The sequence below is a fragment of the Schistocerca americana genome, chromosome 4 (genome assembly GCF_021461395.2).
Source record: "Schistocerca americana isolate TAMUIC-IGC-003095 chromosome 4, iqSchAmer2.1, whole genome shotgun sequence".
In the NCBI taxonomy this organism is placed as follows: domain Eukaryota; kingdom Metazoa; phylum Arthropoda; class Insecta; order Orthoptera; family Acrididae; genus Schistocerca; species Schistocerca americana.
Window position 1 is genome coordinate 734,630,700 of NC_060122.1, and position 17,420 is coordinate 734,648,119.

Here is a 17,420-nt window from a genome sequence, read left to right on the forward strand (position 1 = left end):
TATAGAATATACCTCCTGCTCAAATATTTTTTAAAATAATGTCAGCAGTGAGACAGTTCAGTAGCTATTGACAGCCCTCTTATCACCTTTCTTAAAAAGGGGTTTAACAATGGCATATTTCAGTCCCTCTAAAAAATGCCTTGACATATGGGGAATTACATACTTCATTAAGACCTGGCTTAGTGTCATTTCTGACTAGCTTCTGTATAAAGTTAATTTCAAATAATCATATGGCTTAATCATGGAATAGATTAAATTTAATGCTACGGTTTAGCTCATTATAAATGGCATCCCATGTGATCTCAACTGTTCTTAAGAACATTTGTCCGGGAGTCACTAATTATTCTGATTTCTACTGAACTGTATTGATACTCTAAAATGCTATGTTATTTATCCTAACTAATCGTGCATCATCTATGAGAGAGCATATCTTACTGGATGAAGAGTTATTTCCTTGCTTTGAACTTCACCAAACAAAACATAATCAATTACTGTCCTATTGTTTTTATCCAACCATATTGGATAGTTAATTATTGAAACCAAATTGTAAGATCCAAATAAGGTTTCCAGGTCATTTTTTTCTAACATAACCCTTTAGAACACCTACACTCAGGTCACTAAAGCCTATTAACTGTTTGCTGCTGTCTAACATACAGCAGAATAAGGTATCCAGACGCTCACTAAAAGATCAAAATTTCCCAATATGGATTTGTATGCAATTACAGTTGAAAGTGAACCAGTTTTCTGCTTTTGAAATTGTGTTCTGTTTTAATATATCTAACAACTACTTTTTTCCTGTATTAGTTCTGCATGAGTAAGCCGCCAGGGTGTAAGTTTTTTTATATAATACTTACCTAAGTTTTTGCACATGTTTTGCTGACACAGACACAGGGTGTCTATCTTTTCATAGCTCTCTAAATTTTTCAAACTCACAAGAAGCTCCTAATTTGTTACTAAGCCCTTTGATATTCTTATGAAATAAGCTAATCTTACTTTTATGTAGGCATTTTGTGGGGTTCTTTTGTTAGTTTGATTTTTGTCAAAGTAGGTTGCCTGGATCCTAATTATAACCTACAGAGGTGACTCTCTGAGAACAGTAACCACTGCACTGCCCACATCTGTATACACACAGTGCTGAGCAGTGTTAACTCAGGGCTGGAAATGGCGCTGCAGGACCTGCACAAAGCTTTTCATTACATTTGCGTGAGTAGTTGCTACTCCTATTTCATCCAAGTCACACCTAATGCTTTAACTACCGTTCTTAACCAGGCTCTTCTCTGATCTGCCTATTACAAAAACTTGACCCTTTTTGCCAAAACCTTTGCACAAATGCAGTATGTTCCGTGTCACCTGCTTAAGTCTAGCACTTGGCTTCACAATATTTGTGGCTTGGCACTGTCCTGTAACATCTGGCCGATATCCATCCCATGCCTACTATCTAACAGTAAGATTTCGGTACTGACCTACAATGAGTAGATGAAGTTGAAGAGCTCTTCCCATTCCGCCCGTTGCTTGTTACGCTTACCCAGTCCCGATGATCTTTTTCGCCTTTTCACCTATCTCGTTCAAATTTCGTGCTATCTGCTTGAGCCGGAAGACCACAAATCTTTGCTTTCTGTGCAGCCATTCTCTTCTCTATTTTGAGAGCCTACAATTTCATGGGAAAGCTTCCATGAGTTACCCATTAATTTCCCTCCTGCAGTCACCCCAATGAAATTCTATCAACAGTCTACACATACCACTCTCTCTCTCTCTCACTATCCTACGTCATTATCCACAAGTTTCATAAACTAAATCACAGATTGCACGCTTAAAATTAGAATGAAATCACATAACAAACTCCACGCTACACGAATTCATATTATTTGTGACGAGCATGTTAACGCTTCAGATGTATAATATAACGAAAAAAATTTATTTCCTCTTACAGCATGGACTTCGGACTCACTTATCTGCAGTATCTGTTAATTAGTCACAGCAGGAGGTAATTTTACTGTAGGCAAACTATATATAATTAAACGAACAGTGCGAATGTTTCTAAATCAAACAACTTAACATTCTCGCAACTTTTCTGAAATATGAACATAATAACGAACGGACACGCTCAAATTAAACTGTTGGAAATAAAAACAGAACATTTCTACATTAACCGTGCCAAAACGTAGATAAAAGTGAGATGGCTAGCGGTTGTTACGATCTTTTCCCGTTTTGTGGACTAATACGCAAAGGAAAGTGATGCCTTTATTAGTAAACATAAAAGCGCACTAATGTTCGTATTTAATGTTTAATTTTTACTACACTAATTGTTATTACATTCTAAGTAACTTATCGTACCGAGAGCGCAAGAAATCGGACGTCTCTCCTCGCACTGGGCTGCCACTATATGAAGATAATTGCGTTTATTTCTCTGAGAAAAGAAGGATAATCATTTACTGTGCTGCCTGACTACGCTTCTTCTCATCTTTTATCGATTGATTTTGATGCACATACATCAGTGTGTATGACTTGCCCATCAGTACCAGATACGGGTGCTCGTAAATTCCGGCGCATCCAAGAGAAGACTTTCGTTGTTTCAACCGTGAATCACGTATTATTTAGCAGAAGTTGCCAAGAACGGACCATTTTTTTTAATGGTTTACTTCTGGGAGTTCTCCCAAGCTATTCCCATTTCATGCATAAAATAGAAACAACAACGCGGAGGTACACCATTAATCATGCCGAGCTATAGTTGTTTACAGTGAAGAGACACGTTAAAGCAGTCGCAACACACGCTTGTTGCATTCCAACTGAGTAAATATATGACCCAAAGCTAAATGTGGATTAAATTCTCAAATCAGAAACTCTGCTAGTTTGAATCTTTCACGCTCTGTATAACGCACGTAGGAAATTCTCCTGCCAGTTTTAATTTACATGGAAGAAAATATTTACTTTTTTATTACTTCAACCAAATGTCTCGACCTATCACCAACCAAGACATGCAGTTCTATGTATATGTTACAGTGGTAGATGATCCTTTACTCATTGTTAGTAATAATAGCATCCCCTACAATCCTTAACCCAATGCAGAACCAAAATTTCTCGGTTTGGGTGTAATGTAAGAGTAGAATTACGTCAGTGGAAGTAACTCTTTGAATAAATAATGGGTTTCTTCTGGAAGTATGAACCAAATTTCACTGTTTGTTGTTAGGCACTTGCAGATGATCAATCATGATGTGTAACTGTACGGACAGGTAGCTTTTCAATGGACGTGAGTCGAATACTAAAATAAAAATAACAATAGAAGAAACCTCTAAAGCAAAAAGGTCAATTTTCGTTGTTCACACATGGTACCAGAAACTCAGCTTAATGGGAATAATACATAACAGGTAACTGAAACAAAAGAATGCGAAATAAGCTAAACTCATACCGTATTTCGCCATCACTACGGCCTGGAATCTGATTGATTGGAGTAGAGATGTCTTCAGTGATAAGTCCCGCTATGAACTGAGGATCAGCGTCTACGTGTTTGGCGACGCACCAGACAGCAATGGTTCAAATGGCTCTGAGCACTATGGGACTTAACATCTCAGGTCATCAGTCCCCTAGAACTTAGAACTACTTAAACCTAACTAACCTAAGGACATCACACACATCCATGCCCGAGGCAGGATTCGAACCTGCGACCGTAGCAGTCCCGCGGTTCCGGACTGCAGCGCCTAGAACCGCACGGCCACCGCGGCCGGCAGACAGCAATGGTATGCCAAACTCTCACCGGCCACACGCCCCGACAACCAGGCTTGTTGTTCGCGTTGCCACTTCTTTTCATAGCAGGACCCCTTCGGTTGTCATCCGCGGCTGCCTTACAACACGTTGGTACGCCCCCTTCTGTTGCCTTTCATGGCAAACCAACATGGGCTTCCATTTCAGCAAGATAAGCCCTCTTGCTCAAGGTGACAGTTTCTACAGCTTGTCTTCATACTTGCCAAACACCACTTTGGTCATAATTGTTGTAGCAATCAAACGTCATTCAATGGTTTATCGAAGGTTATCGCCTTCATACAAGAGTTCTCTTTCAGGAGTAAGCTGTTATCGCTAATAATCTACAAACGAGATAAACTTTTATTATGACTTGCAGTATCCATTTCAAGAAACTGTCCATTCACAATTTATCACAAAGGGCATGTCACCATTATTGTTAAATGGCAGTTAATAATGCATCAACGGTATAAGCCTTCAAGACATTGTAAGATAACCATGAAAGGAAACTAATACCCCACGACAAACATCTAGCGTAACGGATAATGTGTTGGTATATGGAGTCGAAGGGTGTAGGTACACATCCCTCTAAACGTAAATATATGCATATACTTTTTTTCCTCTTAGTGTTGTTAACACATTTTGTGATATTTGATACAAGTATATTCTGCAATAGTCGACTAAATTAACATTTCCGTCTGATTATAGAACGAAAGATCAAGTAAATATTTGGCGATTTCCGAGTGCGTGGTTAGGCAGGAACAGAAGAAAACAACCAAAATTGCTGGGAGTGAAACGAGGAGCATCAAATTTATATTCTTCCTTGTGACAAAGACGATGTCTGTTCTTGCAGTTGTCGATATTGCGCGTGGTGTATTTGCTAAACGTCTTGTAACATGAGTTACCCCAAATTCACCAAAGTCAAAGAGTAATACGAGGGCTGTCCGCAAAGTAAGTTACGATTGATCGCGAAATGGAAACGACTATGAAAATCTGATAAAGCTTTGCAAAGATGTGTTGGGCAGTGTCCCTAGTATGACTCTAGGTAGAATTGTGTCGCTCTTTTCATTCCTGAGCTCTTAGTGAGCGCGTAAAGATGTTATAGAAAATTGTGTCTCCCGCCAAGTACGAGGGCCTGGTGAGAATTTTCCCCTGAAGCTATGCAACCAACATTACATAACTGTCGTGCGGTTTCTTCTTCAAGACAATTCTCAGCCTCATTCTGCAGGGGCAACGAAGATGCTCCTGCATCGTTTCAATTGGAAATGTTTGGTTACCCACAATACAGCCCGTAATTGTCTCCCACTGAGTTTCATCTCTGCTCAAACGAACCGCTGGCTATGAAGACAACATTTTGGCACAGACAACGAGCTTTAGGCCAGCGTAGAGAATTGGCGGAAAGCACTGGCGGCAGCCTTCTATGTTGAGGGTATTGGAAAGTTGGTACAACACTGCGACGAATGTCTGAGTCGGAACGGCAACTACGTAGAGAAGTAGCTGAAAGATGTAGCTAACTGTTACAAATGAAACATTTCAGACTTTCACTGTGATTTTCATTTCGCGATCAATCGTAACTTACTTTCTGGACAGCCCTCGTACTTCTAGTTAAGATCGTAATCATTCATCAGCAGAAACCACCCACGTCCAAGCTATTAATCACTTCCAGCAGAATTAAAAATCGACATCCCTTTATTTGATGGCCATGAATACATTAACGTCGAACTGAAATTCCTAATTATATTTCAGTTTCAGTGCGTCATTCAAGAAGAAACCCATATTTATAGTTTGGCTCTGTATGGATTCGAACACGACACAATGCATCACAACACTGAATTTTAGTTATCTAACATATTATGAAGTCCAATCTTCAGCATTCGCCATAGTTTGCTCTTTAACGTTCACCACATTCTCGCTCGGCCGTGGACTATCCGTGGATGGTGGGCAGTTCGCGGTCCTAAGACTGACAGCGTTGCTTCTTACTGATAGAAACTGTGCGTTCTGCAACGTATATTTCGCATTGATTAAACATAAAATTTCCCGCATTTTTGACCTTGTCTGCGCTCTCAACTCTCCCTTCATTACCGTCATCTCCAAACGAGCAAATCGCAGGGCTGGCTCAAAATGTACGAGTAAATTACGTCAGTTTGGTGGTTGAATTTTCTCGCTCATACTTTGTATGTACGGTGTGAAATTTGCCAGTTATTAGTTTGCCACTCATGACAAGTACGACATATTTTTTGAGATGTCACTCTGTTTCAATGACTCTGTTGCAAACGACACTATCGTGCGAATCTCATTTTTACGTTGACGCACCATTGTTTTGAACCTATTTCACTTCCTTAGACGACAGTATAAACTGTCTAAACCGGCAAAGAGAACCAAAAATGGTTTCGATTCCCATCTGACAACTGACTGTTTTATCTTTGTAGTTAATTACAAAAATGGCTACAATCGATCTGTTACAGAGTCCATGGTCCCCGAGCTATCGTTTACATTGAAGAACACCTACTTTCTGAAAAATATGGTATTGGGATGGTTTCTAGACTCCGTTGTGTTTCACATTAAATATATCGTTCATAAAAAATTTCTAAGTGAAGGGTGGAACCAATATCTTTTTACGTGAAAATCGTTTGTTTTCCCATTTATTCGGCATTATAGAGCTACAACAACTCACTCTGCTTGAAGTACTGATTTCCTTATTCAGTAAATAAGTGTAACTTCGCTAGTAAGCGCTGTTGATTTGCTCTAAGCTCAAACCGTGGTTTTTGTAACAAAATGTTTAATGTCGGCGAAAATCATACATTGCTAGAAATTCTTTAATTTTCAGAGCTTTCGGTAGCATGTTGATGAGGCGTGGATTTTCTCGTAAAACGCAGTCGCAGCATCCACCCCAAACTTTGAGATTGCCTCACAATCCACATCTTTGTTGCAGCCATTCTGCTAGGCTAATTTATGAATCGAGGAAAAACTTCATATATGTATACACTTCTTTTATCTTCACAGATGTTCCGCAGAGCTCTCGCCTTTTTCTGTCTCCCTTGTGGGCGGGAGACACACACCGAAGATCTTCGTGTCGTAGTGGTCTGCGATGATGACGCAGACCCTGTACCATTGGACCCACAGGTGAGCAGCGTCGAGGAGTGTGAAGAATATAACACTGAGGGTTAGGGGAACACTGATTCTACATACTCATAGTGGTCCTTAATTAACACATCACATTGCAGATCAGCGCGAGAAATTCTGTATTTGCGAAAGCTGGCACAGGTACTGGTAGCTAAAAGCGAGTCATCACTTACTAATAGCTCTAAGGTTAACTTCTGTAGCGGGCTAGAACTTAGTTTCCCTAGGTTACTGTCAGCGTGGCTAATCGGTCAGTAGATTTGAGTACCAAACGGAAAACCTCGGTTCAGTTTCCGTTGATTCCAGCGACGTTTCTTTGGTGGGAGGACGGGAACGAGTTACTCAGCCTCCTGAGATCAGTCCAGGAACTACTGAGACCGAGAAGTGACGGCTCCAGCATATAAAAACTGACAATGACCTGTAGAAGGGTGTACTGATCCATCACCTCTCCAAACCGCATTCAATGACGCCAATGACACTGCGATTGGACGGTATCCGTTGTCTGTGGGCAGAGTCAACGTGTCACTGTATTCCCACTGTGTCCGCAAGGAGGGTTGTCGGACGTGATAGACGTGCCGCTCGCCGCAAGTGAACCCTGAGGAACGTGAGTCTGCTATATGGCCTATCCGTAATTTTTTTTTTTCTTTTGCACAGTCATTTATCACCTCTTGCGTTGATATCACTCTCCGAGCCTTGACTTTACCAGTCCTACCATATTCTCCAACTCCTGTTAGATTTCATCTTAGCCCCAGATGGACTATGTAATGAATGCATGAATGAAGACTAGCTGTTTAGGCACTTAATTGCCAACTAACCACACATCTTTAACCTGAAGCTAACTATTCATTGTCTGTGTTAGTTTCCCGTAAATTCCGATGCAACAGGGCAGTAATTACATCCTTACTTCCTATAACACGATCAGAATTTGTTGCCTGAAAATGGATATATCTGGGGGGGGGGGGGGGGGGGGAAGGTGAGGGGATAACTGACGTTAAATAGGTAAACAAAATTTCCATTTATTTTTGTTACCACTTTTCTCCGTGGACAGAATGCATATGAAGCACGTGTAGTAATCTTTATATGAATATGAGATAATTACAGGCAATTGACCCATTTCCGGGACAATGAGGGTTCTTGTTGCTCCATGACTGCACGTTCCCTTGCTGATTAGTGTCTTCAGCACAGCAGCACATCCTGTCGTGTGACCTCCGCCGTGGTCAGGCGATTAACTCCCTGTCCAAATTAAACTGAAGATCTAGAAACGGATGGTTCGTGTTTCGATTTCCTCGAGAAGGAAAACGTATAAATGGACAAGATTGAACCTAACTAGAGAGTGACATCAGTACTGAGTCCACAGTTAATATTAGCAGTTCAACAATCAAGGCGTTTAATACATCGTGTTGGTTGGGGTTGCCGTTAAGTACTCCACGGAGTCAATGAGCGGTTGCTCTCGTCTGCATTGTCATATAAACCCTTCAGCATGCCGTATCCTGTATCGGGAAACTATAGTGTCATAGATCATGGATCGATATTGGTCAAAGAAATAAAATAAAAACAATAAATGAAAACATGACAACGAAAAAAAACTCCCACAGGATTTCAACGTGGTGTGGATGCGGTTCCGTTTGGGCCCCGCTCAAGAGGAAGGTGGTCTTCCGAGGTCAGAAGAGCCGCAGAAGATTCTGACGTCAGCTGATGCTGCAGATGTCAGCCGTTGGCTACAGGACACACAGCAGGAGGAGCGCACCATGGGGAAGGTAAGACGACATTATGATTACCAGGGAGGGCAACAATATTGAAGGTACACTGAAAGTTTGGGCTGTCAGATTCCAATTCTGAATTTGTGCACGTTGGGGAGTAATTGTTCCTCTATCTCGTATTTACTGTGAGTACCTCTCACTTGGGTCACGACCACGTTATTCGCAAAGAGCGTTGGTAGCACTCGTAAACATGATAACTTTAAAAAGAGATCCACGGAAATACAGTTCAATGTTACTATCAGGACCATGTTGTTGACGCAACATTTTAATGTAGCAAGGTCATGAGACAATTATGGAAGTTTCTTTTAGGACAGTGTACAAATATAAGACAGTAATTTGACACCAGTTCTTTCTTTCTGAGTGTGTATAGTCTTGTACTGAAGGGGAGTAATGACTAAAGGAATATAGTTTCTAAATCTAAAAGATATTCATTTAACATGAGATAAAATAATCTAGAAGAGAACCAAACCAAACGTTTTATGTTTAAAAGTGTATATCACTGAAATCAAAATGTGCTGCTGAGAAAAAATCCCCATTGCGTAGATGAACCCTGTTTATTCCAGATTGCTAGGAACATCTAGATAAGCTGTCCGGAAGATCCTCGTAATATTCCTGCACAAACCTCTGGCAGTCTTCAACAGTGGTCTTCCAGAAGTCATACTGTGTTTGAAGACAGTCCCACCAAAAGGTCGCTACACAGTGCAACACGTCCCAATCGTGTTTTGCTGCGTTGACTTAAAAGTGTACTGACTGTTTTGCTGCGGCGCCCCACGAATTCCTCAACTTGCTATAACCTCTTCATGAAGAAGCAAGATATGCACCATAAGGCCCAAATTTTTTTCTAAATGTGCCCCACCTTCTATCTTCCCCCACAGTTTTCACCGTCTACAGCCCCCTCTAGTACAAAAGAGATTATTCCCTGATATCTTAACCCATGACCTGTCATTCTGTCCCTTCTATTCACTGTTTTCGGTATGTTTTTTTCTTCGCAAATTCTGTGTGTAACCGTATCTCTTATCTCATCAGACCCCCTAATTCTTAACATTCTTCTTTAGAACCACATGACAAACGCTTCGGTTCTTCTCCGTACTGGATTTCGTACGGTGTTGATTCACTACCATGACAATACTATCCTCGAAACGCACATTCTTTTTGTTTGTTACCAGTAGACTTCTCTTGGCCATATATGACCTCTTTGGCTGTGCAACTTTGGTTTCTATGGCTTCCTGGAGTCTTCCATCATGGGATATTTCTGTTCCAATGTAGCAAAACCCCCTAAATTCGCCTACGTCGTAATCCAGAATTGTGACGTCAAGTTTCTTGGTATTTTCATTTTTCCACTTGTCATTATTTTTCTCTTTTTCCCGTTTACTCCCAGTCCACGTTATGTGCTCATTTGACGGTTCATTCCATGCAAAACATCTGTTCTTCTTCTTCACTTTTACTGAGGATAGCATTGTCATCAGCGAATATTATTATTCATATCCTTTAACCTTGAATTTTACACCAAATTTTGAAGCTTTCTTTAATTTCCGTCATTTCCTCTGGGCTGTAATGATTGAAAAGTAGGGTTGTAAGCCTGCGTTCTCTCTTACACTCTTTCTAATCCGAGACCTTTGAGCTTTGTCTTTCAATTTTGGTTTATTGTTTATTACTATCTCTCTTAGAATTTGGAATGTAGTAGACCATTTCACATAGTTGGACGATTTTTCCATGTTTACTTACCCTAAGACCGTGTCTTGATTTTTCTTCAGCCCTCCTTGCATTGTCAATCCCTGTGGCAGATATACCTCTCCATTTTTATGTATATTATTCTGATTAGAACTTGGATGCACGATTGTGCGATAGCTCTCGCACTTATTTACCCTTGAGTGTAGTGTGTACTTAACCGGAGACCTAGAAACGACGGAGAGGCTTCGTCCCGCCGTAGCCATCAGTAGTGGTTCACAAACCCACAACAGGCCACAGCAGCCAACCCACCCCACCGGCGACCCACACGGAACATAGGATTATTGTGCGGTTCGGTACCCAGCCACCCCCCCCCCCCCTTCCCAACCCCTCCCGCTTGGGAATAATTATGCTGCAATGCAGCAATCACCGACATAGTGCGTAGTATAACTGAGGCGGAAGAAAGGAAACCAGCCCGCATTCGCCTTAAAACCCATCCACAGGCTGGCCGGCACATCGGTCCGTGACGCAAATCCGTGCCTCGGACCGGCACACCTTCCTGCTCGGGAAGCTGCGCGTTAGACCACGTGGGTATTCGGGAAGGCTATTCACCCTTCCTGTCTACGGAATTTTACGGATGACATTTTTCCATACATCATGTTCATGTAAGAAGCCGATACCATCAGAATGCACGTATACACCCTCATGAAATTCACCGTTTATAGGACGGGCTAATTCATTCAGTGAGGGATTCCGATAATGCATAACGGAGAAAATTCTTCCACTTACTCTATGCGTCTATAACAATTGTACAGAATTGTATGCACTGTCCTAGAGCAACTAATTTCAGTGACATAGAGCAGAAATGAAAAAAAAAAACATGACTTACATCTTTATATTCACATCTCTTGTTTGAAACCGCTGTTTGTCGAACACTGCTTTTATTGTTTACAGAAGTTCCTCCTAGTGGTTTAGAACTTTGCACCGCAATGTATTAATAATATTAATGTCGTCTTAAACTTACGGGTTTTTTACTTTACTTACTATTTCGGTATTTGTTGTTGTTGTGGTATCCAGTCCGAAGACTAGTTTGATGGAGCTCTCCATGCTCCTGTGCAAGGCCCTTCATCTCCGAGCAACTACTGCAACCTACAACCCATCCTTCTGAATCTCCGCATCGTATTGATCTCTTGGTATTCTCAACGATTTTTACCCCCTATGCTCGCCTTCGGTGCTGAACTGGCGATCCGTTAATGTTTCAGAAAAAAAATGGCTCTGAGCACTATGGGACTCAACTGCTGAGGTCATTAGTCCCCTAGAACTTAGAACTAGTTAAACCGAACTAACCTAAGGACATCACAAACATCCATGCCCGAGGCAGGATTCGAACCTGCTACCGTACCGGTCTTGCGGTTCCAGACTGCAGCGCCTTTAACCGCACGGCCACTTCGGCCGGCTATGTTTCAGAATGTGTCCTACCAACCGATCACTTATCCTAGACAGGTCGTGCAACAAATTCGTTTTCTTCCCAATTCAGTACCGCCGCATTAGCTACGTGATCTACCAATCTAATCTACAGCATTTTTCTGTAACACCACATTTCAAAAGCCTCTACGGTATTTGTTTCTTCTCTTTTAGGCGATTTTGGAAGTACCTCCTTGTGTGGCCAAGTAGTTTTCGATTACAGTGTCTCATGGAATGTAACGAATTAAAATAAAACATGAAAGAGTAATGAAGTCTACCACACACAAGTATTTAAAGGAGAGCAAAGGCCGAGCGACATTACATTACTTTTTCAGAAACAGCAGTCGTTTGAAACAGACGTTTCTCTTTTCGCGTACGAAGTACTAGACTATGGTTCAAAGGCTCTGAGGTCATCAGTCCCCTAGAACTTAGAACTACTTAAACCTAACTAACCTAAGGACATCACACACATCCACGCCCGAGGCAGGATTCGAACCTGCGACCGTAGCGGTCGCGCGGCTCCAGACTGTAGCGCCTAGAACCGCTCGGCCACCCCGGCCGGCTACTAGACTATGCTCAGTGTTTACCGCTGATCACTGAGACAGGGTCAGCAGCAATTGACAGTTAACGATTCCGTTGTACGGAGCAGAGTAGTGCAGGGTTAGCACACAGGGCTCGCTTTCGGAAGGACGGCGCTTCAAACACGTTTTCGGCCGTCCTGATTTAGTTTTTCCGTGCATTTTCCATAGCGCTTAAGGAAATGCTGAGGTGATTCCTTCGAAAGGGCGCGTCCGCTTTCCTTGTCCTTCCTTCCCTAATCAGAGCTTGTGCTCGGCCTCTAATTTCCTGTTGCAGCTCCTCCTCTGATCTCGTTATGAACTGCGAAACGATTTGTTGCACGGAACTACACAAATATTTTACCACTATTTCGTATCGGGAACTAAAGGTCAGTATCGCCGAGTGCAGTGAAATGCATGATAATCCACACAACACTCGTGAACTAAGAGACAATTCATCTGGCGACATTAATAGTGTCTAATCAGCTGATACTAATAACACAAGATTTGCATATTTTATTCTGAATCCAAACTTTCGCTCTTAGAGGAGCTCTCACTGCAAATCTGAAGTAGATCTTCAGCAGTGTCCTATTGCAAAGTCAGTGTTGAACAAATATTCCCTTTTCCCAGAACGCTTGTTGTGTTGTACCTACATAAAATTATATATTCGGGAATAGTGAAGCTGTAAGCATTTTAAAGTGAGTACTCGTTTTCTGTGCGGGTGAACGACGCGACTACCGTCTCGACGGTTGCCGTGGTGCACTCCGCCCCAGACGATGGGGCTTCCAGTGAAGAGGAGGTGCCGCCTCCAGCTCGCCGCAGACGCGGCTGCCGCCGCTGCTGGGCGGAAAGACTGGGCGCCAAGGTGGTCGTTCTGCCACACGGTCGCCAGGGCTACCGCCTAAGTAGGAGATAAAACTTTGTCATCGGGAAGGAGAACTTAAATTCTGCAGATACTGCAAATTTCTGGACATGTGAAAATGATACAGTTCACAACAACAACGGGGAAGAGATCTTCTAAATCTTTCCATTAGGTAGTATGGAATAGTTTTGTTCGGCAGGACGCTAAGGAAGAAATTTTTAAAGTGTGGTGGAGAACATAGTTCTGTAAGGAGCAGAGATCTGGCCTGAAACGAGGAATGTTAGGGAGATAAATAGAACATTGGAAAAGCACTATATACGAAGACGTCTGCAGGTAACGTGACACTAAAAATTACGAAATGAAGTGTGGAAGCTAATGGAGATAACGTGCTCCAAGCAAAATCTCTGAAGAAAACAGAATTTCGCTGGTGCCGGTACGCCCGAAGATTAATCAAAAAGATTAACCAAAAAGGAAGGTTTTAAACTGGGAGCCGCACTGAAGAAAGAGGACAGACCAGCAATAAAATGATAAGAATACAGACAGGGAGGAATGGAAGAGCGGAAGAAAGAGGAGAGACCAGCAATAAAATGGGAAGTATACAGACAGGAGGGAATGGAAGACCGGAAGAAAGAGGAGAGACCAGCAATAAAATGGCAAGAATACAGACAGGAAGGACTGGGAGACCGGAAAAAAGAGGAGAGACCAGCAACAAAATGGGAAGAATACAGACAGGAAGGAATGGAAGAGCGGAAGAAAGATGAGAGACCAGCAATAAAATGGGAAGAATACGGACAGGAAGCAGTGGAAGACCAGAAGACAGAGAAGAGACCAGCAATAAAATGGGAAGAACACAGACAGGAAGGAATGGAAGAGCGGAAGAAAGAGGAGAGACCAGGAATAAAAAGGGAAGAATACAGACAGGAAGGACTGGAAGACCGGAAAAAAGAGGAGAGTCCATCAATAAATTGGGAAGAATACAGACAGGAAGGATTGGAAGACCGGAAAAAAAGGAGAGACGAGCAACAAAATGGGAAGAATACAGATAGGAAGGAGTGGAAGAGCGGAAGAAAGATGAGAGACCAGCAATAAAATGGGGAGAATACAGACAGGAAGGAATGGAAGACCGGAAAAAAGAGGAGAGACCAGCAATAAATTGGGAAGAATACAGACAGGAAGGACTAGAAGACCGGAAAAAAGAGAGAGAGCAGCAACAAAATGGGAAGAATACAGACAGGAAGGAATGGAAGAGCGGAAGAAAGATGAGAGACCAGCAATAAAATGGGAAGAATACGGACAGGAAGCAGTGGAAGAGCAGAAGACAGAGGAGGGACCAGCAATAAAATGGGAAGAATACAGACAGGAAGGAATGGAAGAGCGGAAGAAAGAGGAGAGACCAGCAATAAAAAGGGTAGAATACAGACAGGAAGGACTGGAAGACCGGAAGAAAGAGGAGGGACCAGTAATAAGATGGGAAGAATACAGACAGGAAGGAATCGAAGACCGGAAGAAAGAGGAGAGATCAGCAATAAAATGAGAAGAATACAGACAGGAAGGACTGGAAGACCCGAAGACTTGAACAGCAGCAGCCCGTCGAGGTCGAAAACGACTAACTGTTAGGATCATGCGCTGTCGAAGAAGAGACGAACTTTTCCGCTGCTCAGATTCGACTTATGGCGCAAATTGAAAAATTAATATCGAAGGAACAAAGGGTGAAGCAGTTAAACGAAGGAAATTAGTGCAGTGAAGCGTCCGGTGTTACTGAAAAGAAGTCAAAACATTTTTGGTTTTTGTGCCTCTTTCGGGGGAGTAATGTAAATTGTTGTTACTCAAGTCAGTGTTTTCTATATTAAAAAACCATTTGCTAAACAATTAATAAAATTTTAATGGTGATATAACAACAAAGTTTATTCTTGGTTTTTGTAAAAATATTAACATTGGTTGTTTTTGACATTGTGTTGGTACTGAGTATTCTGAGAGTTAGTATTTAACTCTCATTCATAAGGATTAGACGAGTCAAGCTGACGAAAGGTCTATGGATTTTAATATGCTAGGACACAGAATATCACTCTCTCGGAATAACTGGCTTGGCTTCGTCCTTTCGCACCTATATGAATTTTAAATGTTTCAAGTATCATAATTTAATCTGCAACCGGCTGTCGGCATTACGTTCAGTTAAACGAAGAGAATTTTCTAAACAATTTCTAAAATATGTAGTTATGGCCACAAAGGCGTATATACGAATTTCACCCAATCTTGTTATTGCGATTTATAAAACAGCACCCACCCACTTTTGATTGGTAATCTCGTAATAACATAAGAGAGGGATTAATTTTAAGAAAGATAAAATACCAGTCATTACTGGTGGGGTACAGATAATTATTCTCACCAATAGATTTTCAAAGTTATGTTCATCCTAACACATCAGTGCCAGGTGGAGGAAAGAATCGAGGGAACTGACATAAGAAGGAAGACAGGCAAATGATAAATATCACTTCAAAGATATATATTCGACCCCCTCCTTTGGAAACAGTATGGACTTCTTCCAGCGATAAGACTCCTTTCTTGGTTATTAATCTTGCTTAGTGTATAATTCATTCAGGGTATTTACCAAAGTAATCTTATTAGCACAGGAAACGAAACGAACGTTAATACGTCGTTGCAAGTACTAGCTGAGAACATATTTACAGACAGGACCAGTTAATAGCTGTTGCTAAACTCCGAAAACAAGATATGTACAAATTAATGAACCACTATGTGTTCACTATCCGAAAACCGTTTAATTTATAGCCAAAACTTTCGGTAAGTTTTTAAAGTTGTTACGAACTAAATAAAGGTATAGAGAGAAGGTATCACATTAAAATTGTGGAATGATACAAGACATCTTTACTTCATGTCAAAACAAACGTGGAAAATCGCTACGGATAAATAATTAAATTAATGTTTCACAGTTATTGCACAAGTATGATACACGAACACCTTCATCTATATCATTACTCTGCAATTCTCAGTTAAGTGCCTAGCAGGGGTGTCATCGAACCACCATCAAGGTATTTCTCCATTGCTCCAGTCTGCTCTGGAATAGCGTGCGGGAAGTACGAACTACTAAATCTTTTCGTGCGAGCTCTAATTTCTCTTCTTTTATTATAAAGATCGTTTCTCCCTATGTAGCAGGGTGCCAATAAAATATTTTCGACTTCCAGGGAGGAGGCTGGTGACTGAAATTTCATGTAGAGATCCTGCCTCACCGAATAGCGCCACTATTTTAATGAAAGCCATCCCAATTCGCGTGTGATATGCGTGACACTCTCTACCGCCACACTTCTTTGAACGTTCCCTACGTTCTCCTTCAATGTCATCCGATACGGATCCCCCATCGCAGAGCAACATTAGAGAAGAGGCCGAACAAGCGTTTATAGGCAGCCTCCCTTCAGTGGACCTGAGTATGCCATTGGGTACACGTCACTATAACTGGTATGTATGTTGCTTGATGATCAGATTCAATAAGATTAAAGGGGTATGGGTAGCAGAAACTGTGGAAGATGAACGCATATTATACGAAATGTATATACTAACGGCAGCGATGGTTTTCCATACTGCCTAATGCTTCTTGATAGTTTACAGAAATTAATTCGAACCAAAACTCAAGTAAACTACCTATTTTTTTCAGTGGATTTACCTACCAACACATCGTAACATCGCATACCATCCTGTTCCCCCACCCCCCGCCTATGAGACACACACAGATACAAACACGAACACACACTATTCATAGGAATTGTTGTAGCTGCTAACATATTAATTTAAGCTGCATGGTTTGAAATAGGTAACCGATAATTTGGGATTACTGAAGAAGGGGATACTACCCGTCGGCTATGACCAATGGTTACAGAAGTTGCCGCTCATAGTGTATCACATAGATTTAACAACAGGGAAAAATGTTGAGAAACAAAAGAATGCAGGACAGAGAAAACACATGGTAGACATATATCTTGTACATTCATATTGCGAACACAATGTTAAGTATATCGCTTCTTTGAGTCCTAGTATCCGATTCTTAAGTTGACCTATATAGCTCAACTGAAGAATGGCATACTAGTACAAAAAGAAAGAAGAAAGAAGTAACGTTAGCATGGTGCACTGCAGTTGACATATATTTGTTGTATCAAGAACTGTAGCTGATCTTTACAGGTTAACAGCAGTACGGGATACAAATTTAACGTATGTTAGCACTAGTATCCTATTCTTAAGTTGATC

At 41.5% G+C, this 17,420-nt stretch overlaps 1 protein-coding gene across 1 annotated transcript; it reads left to right on the top strand.

Annotated features, from left to right (window-relative positions):
- The first annotated feature begins 13,715 nt into the window (after positions 1–13,715).
- On the top strand, positions 13,716–14,255 carry LOC124613757 (vicilin-like seed storage protein At2g18540). The gene has a single exon (XM_047142473.1). The coding sequence runs from the start codon at positions 13,716–13,718 to the stop codon at positions 14,253–14,255; it is 540 nt and encodes a 179-aa protein (XP_046998429.1).
- Positions 14,256–17,420: the final 3,165 nt, after the last annotated feature.

Bases quoted from the DNA above. Each gene is read 5' to 3' on its own strand.
- LOC124613757 (XM_047142473.1), top strand. From the start codon at position 13,716: ATGGAAGAGCGGAAGAAAGAGGAGAGACCAGCAATAAAATGGGAAGTA.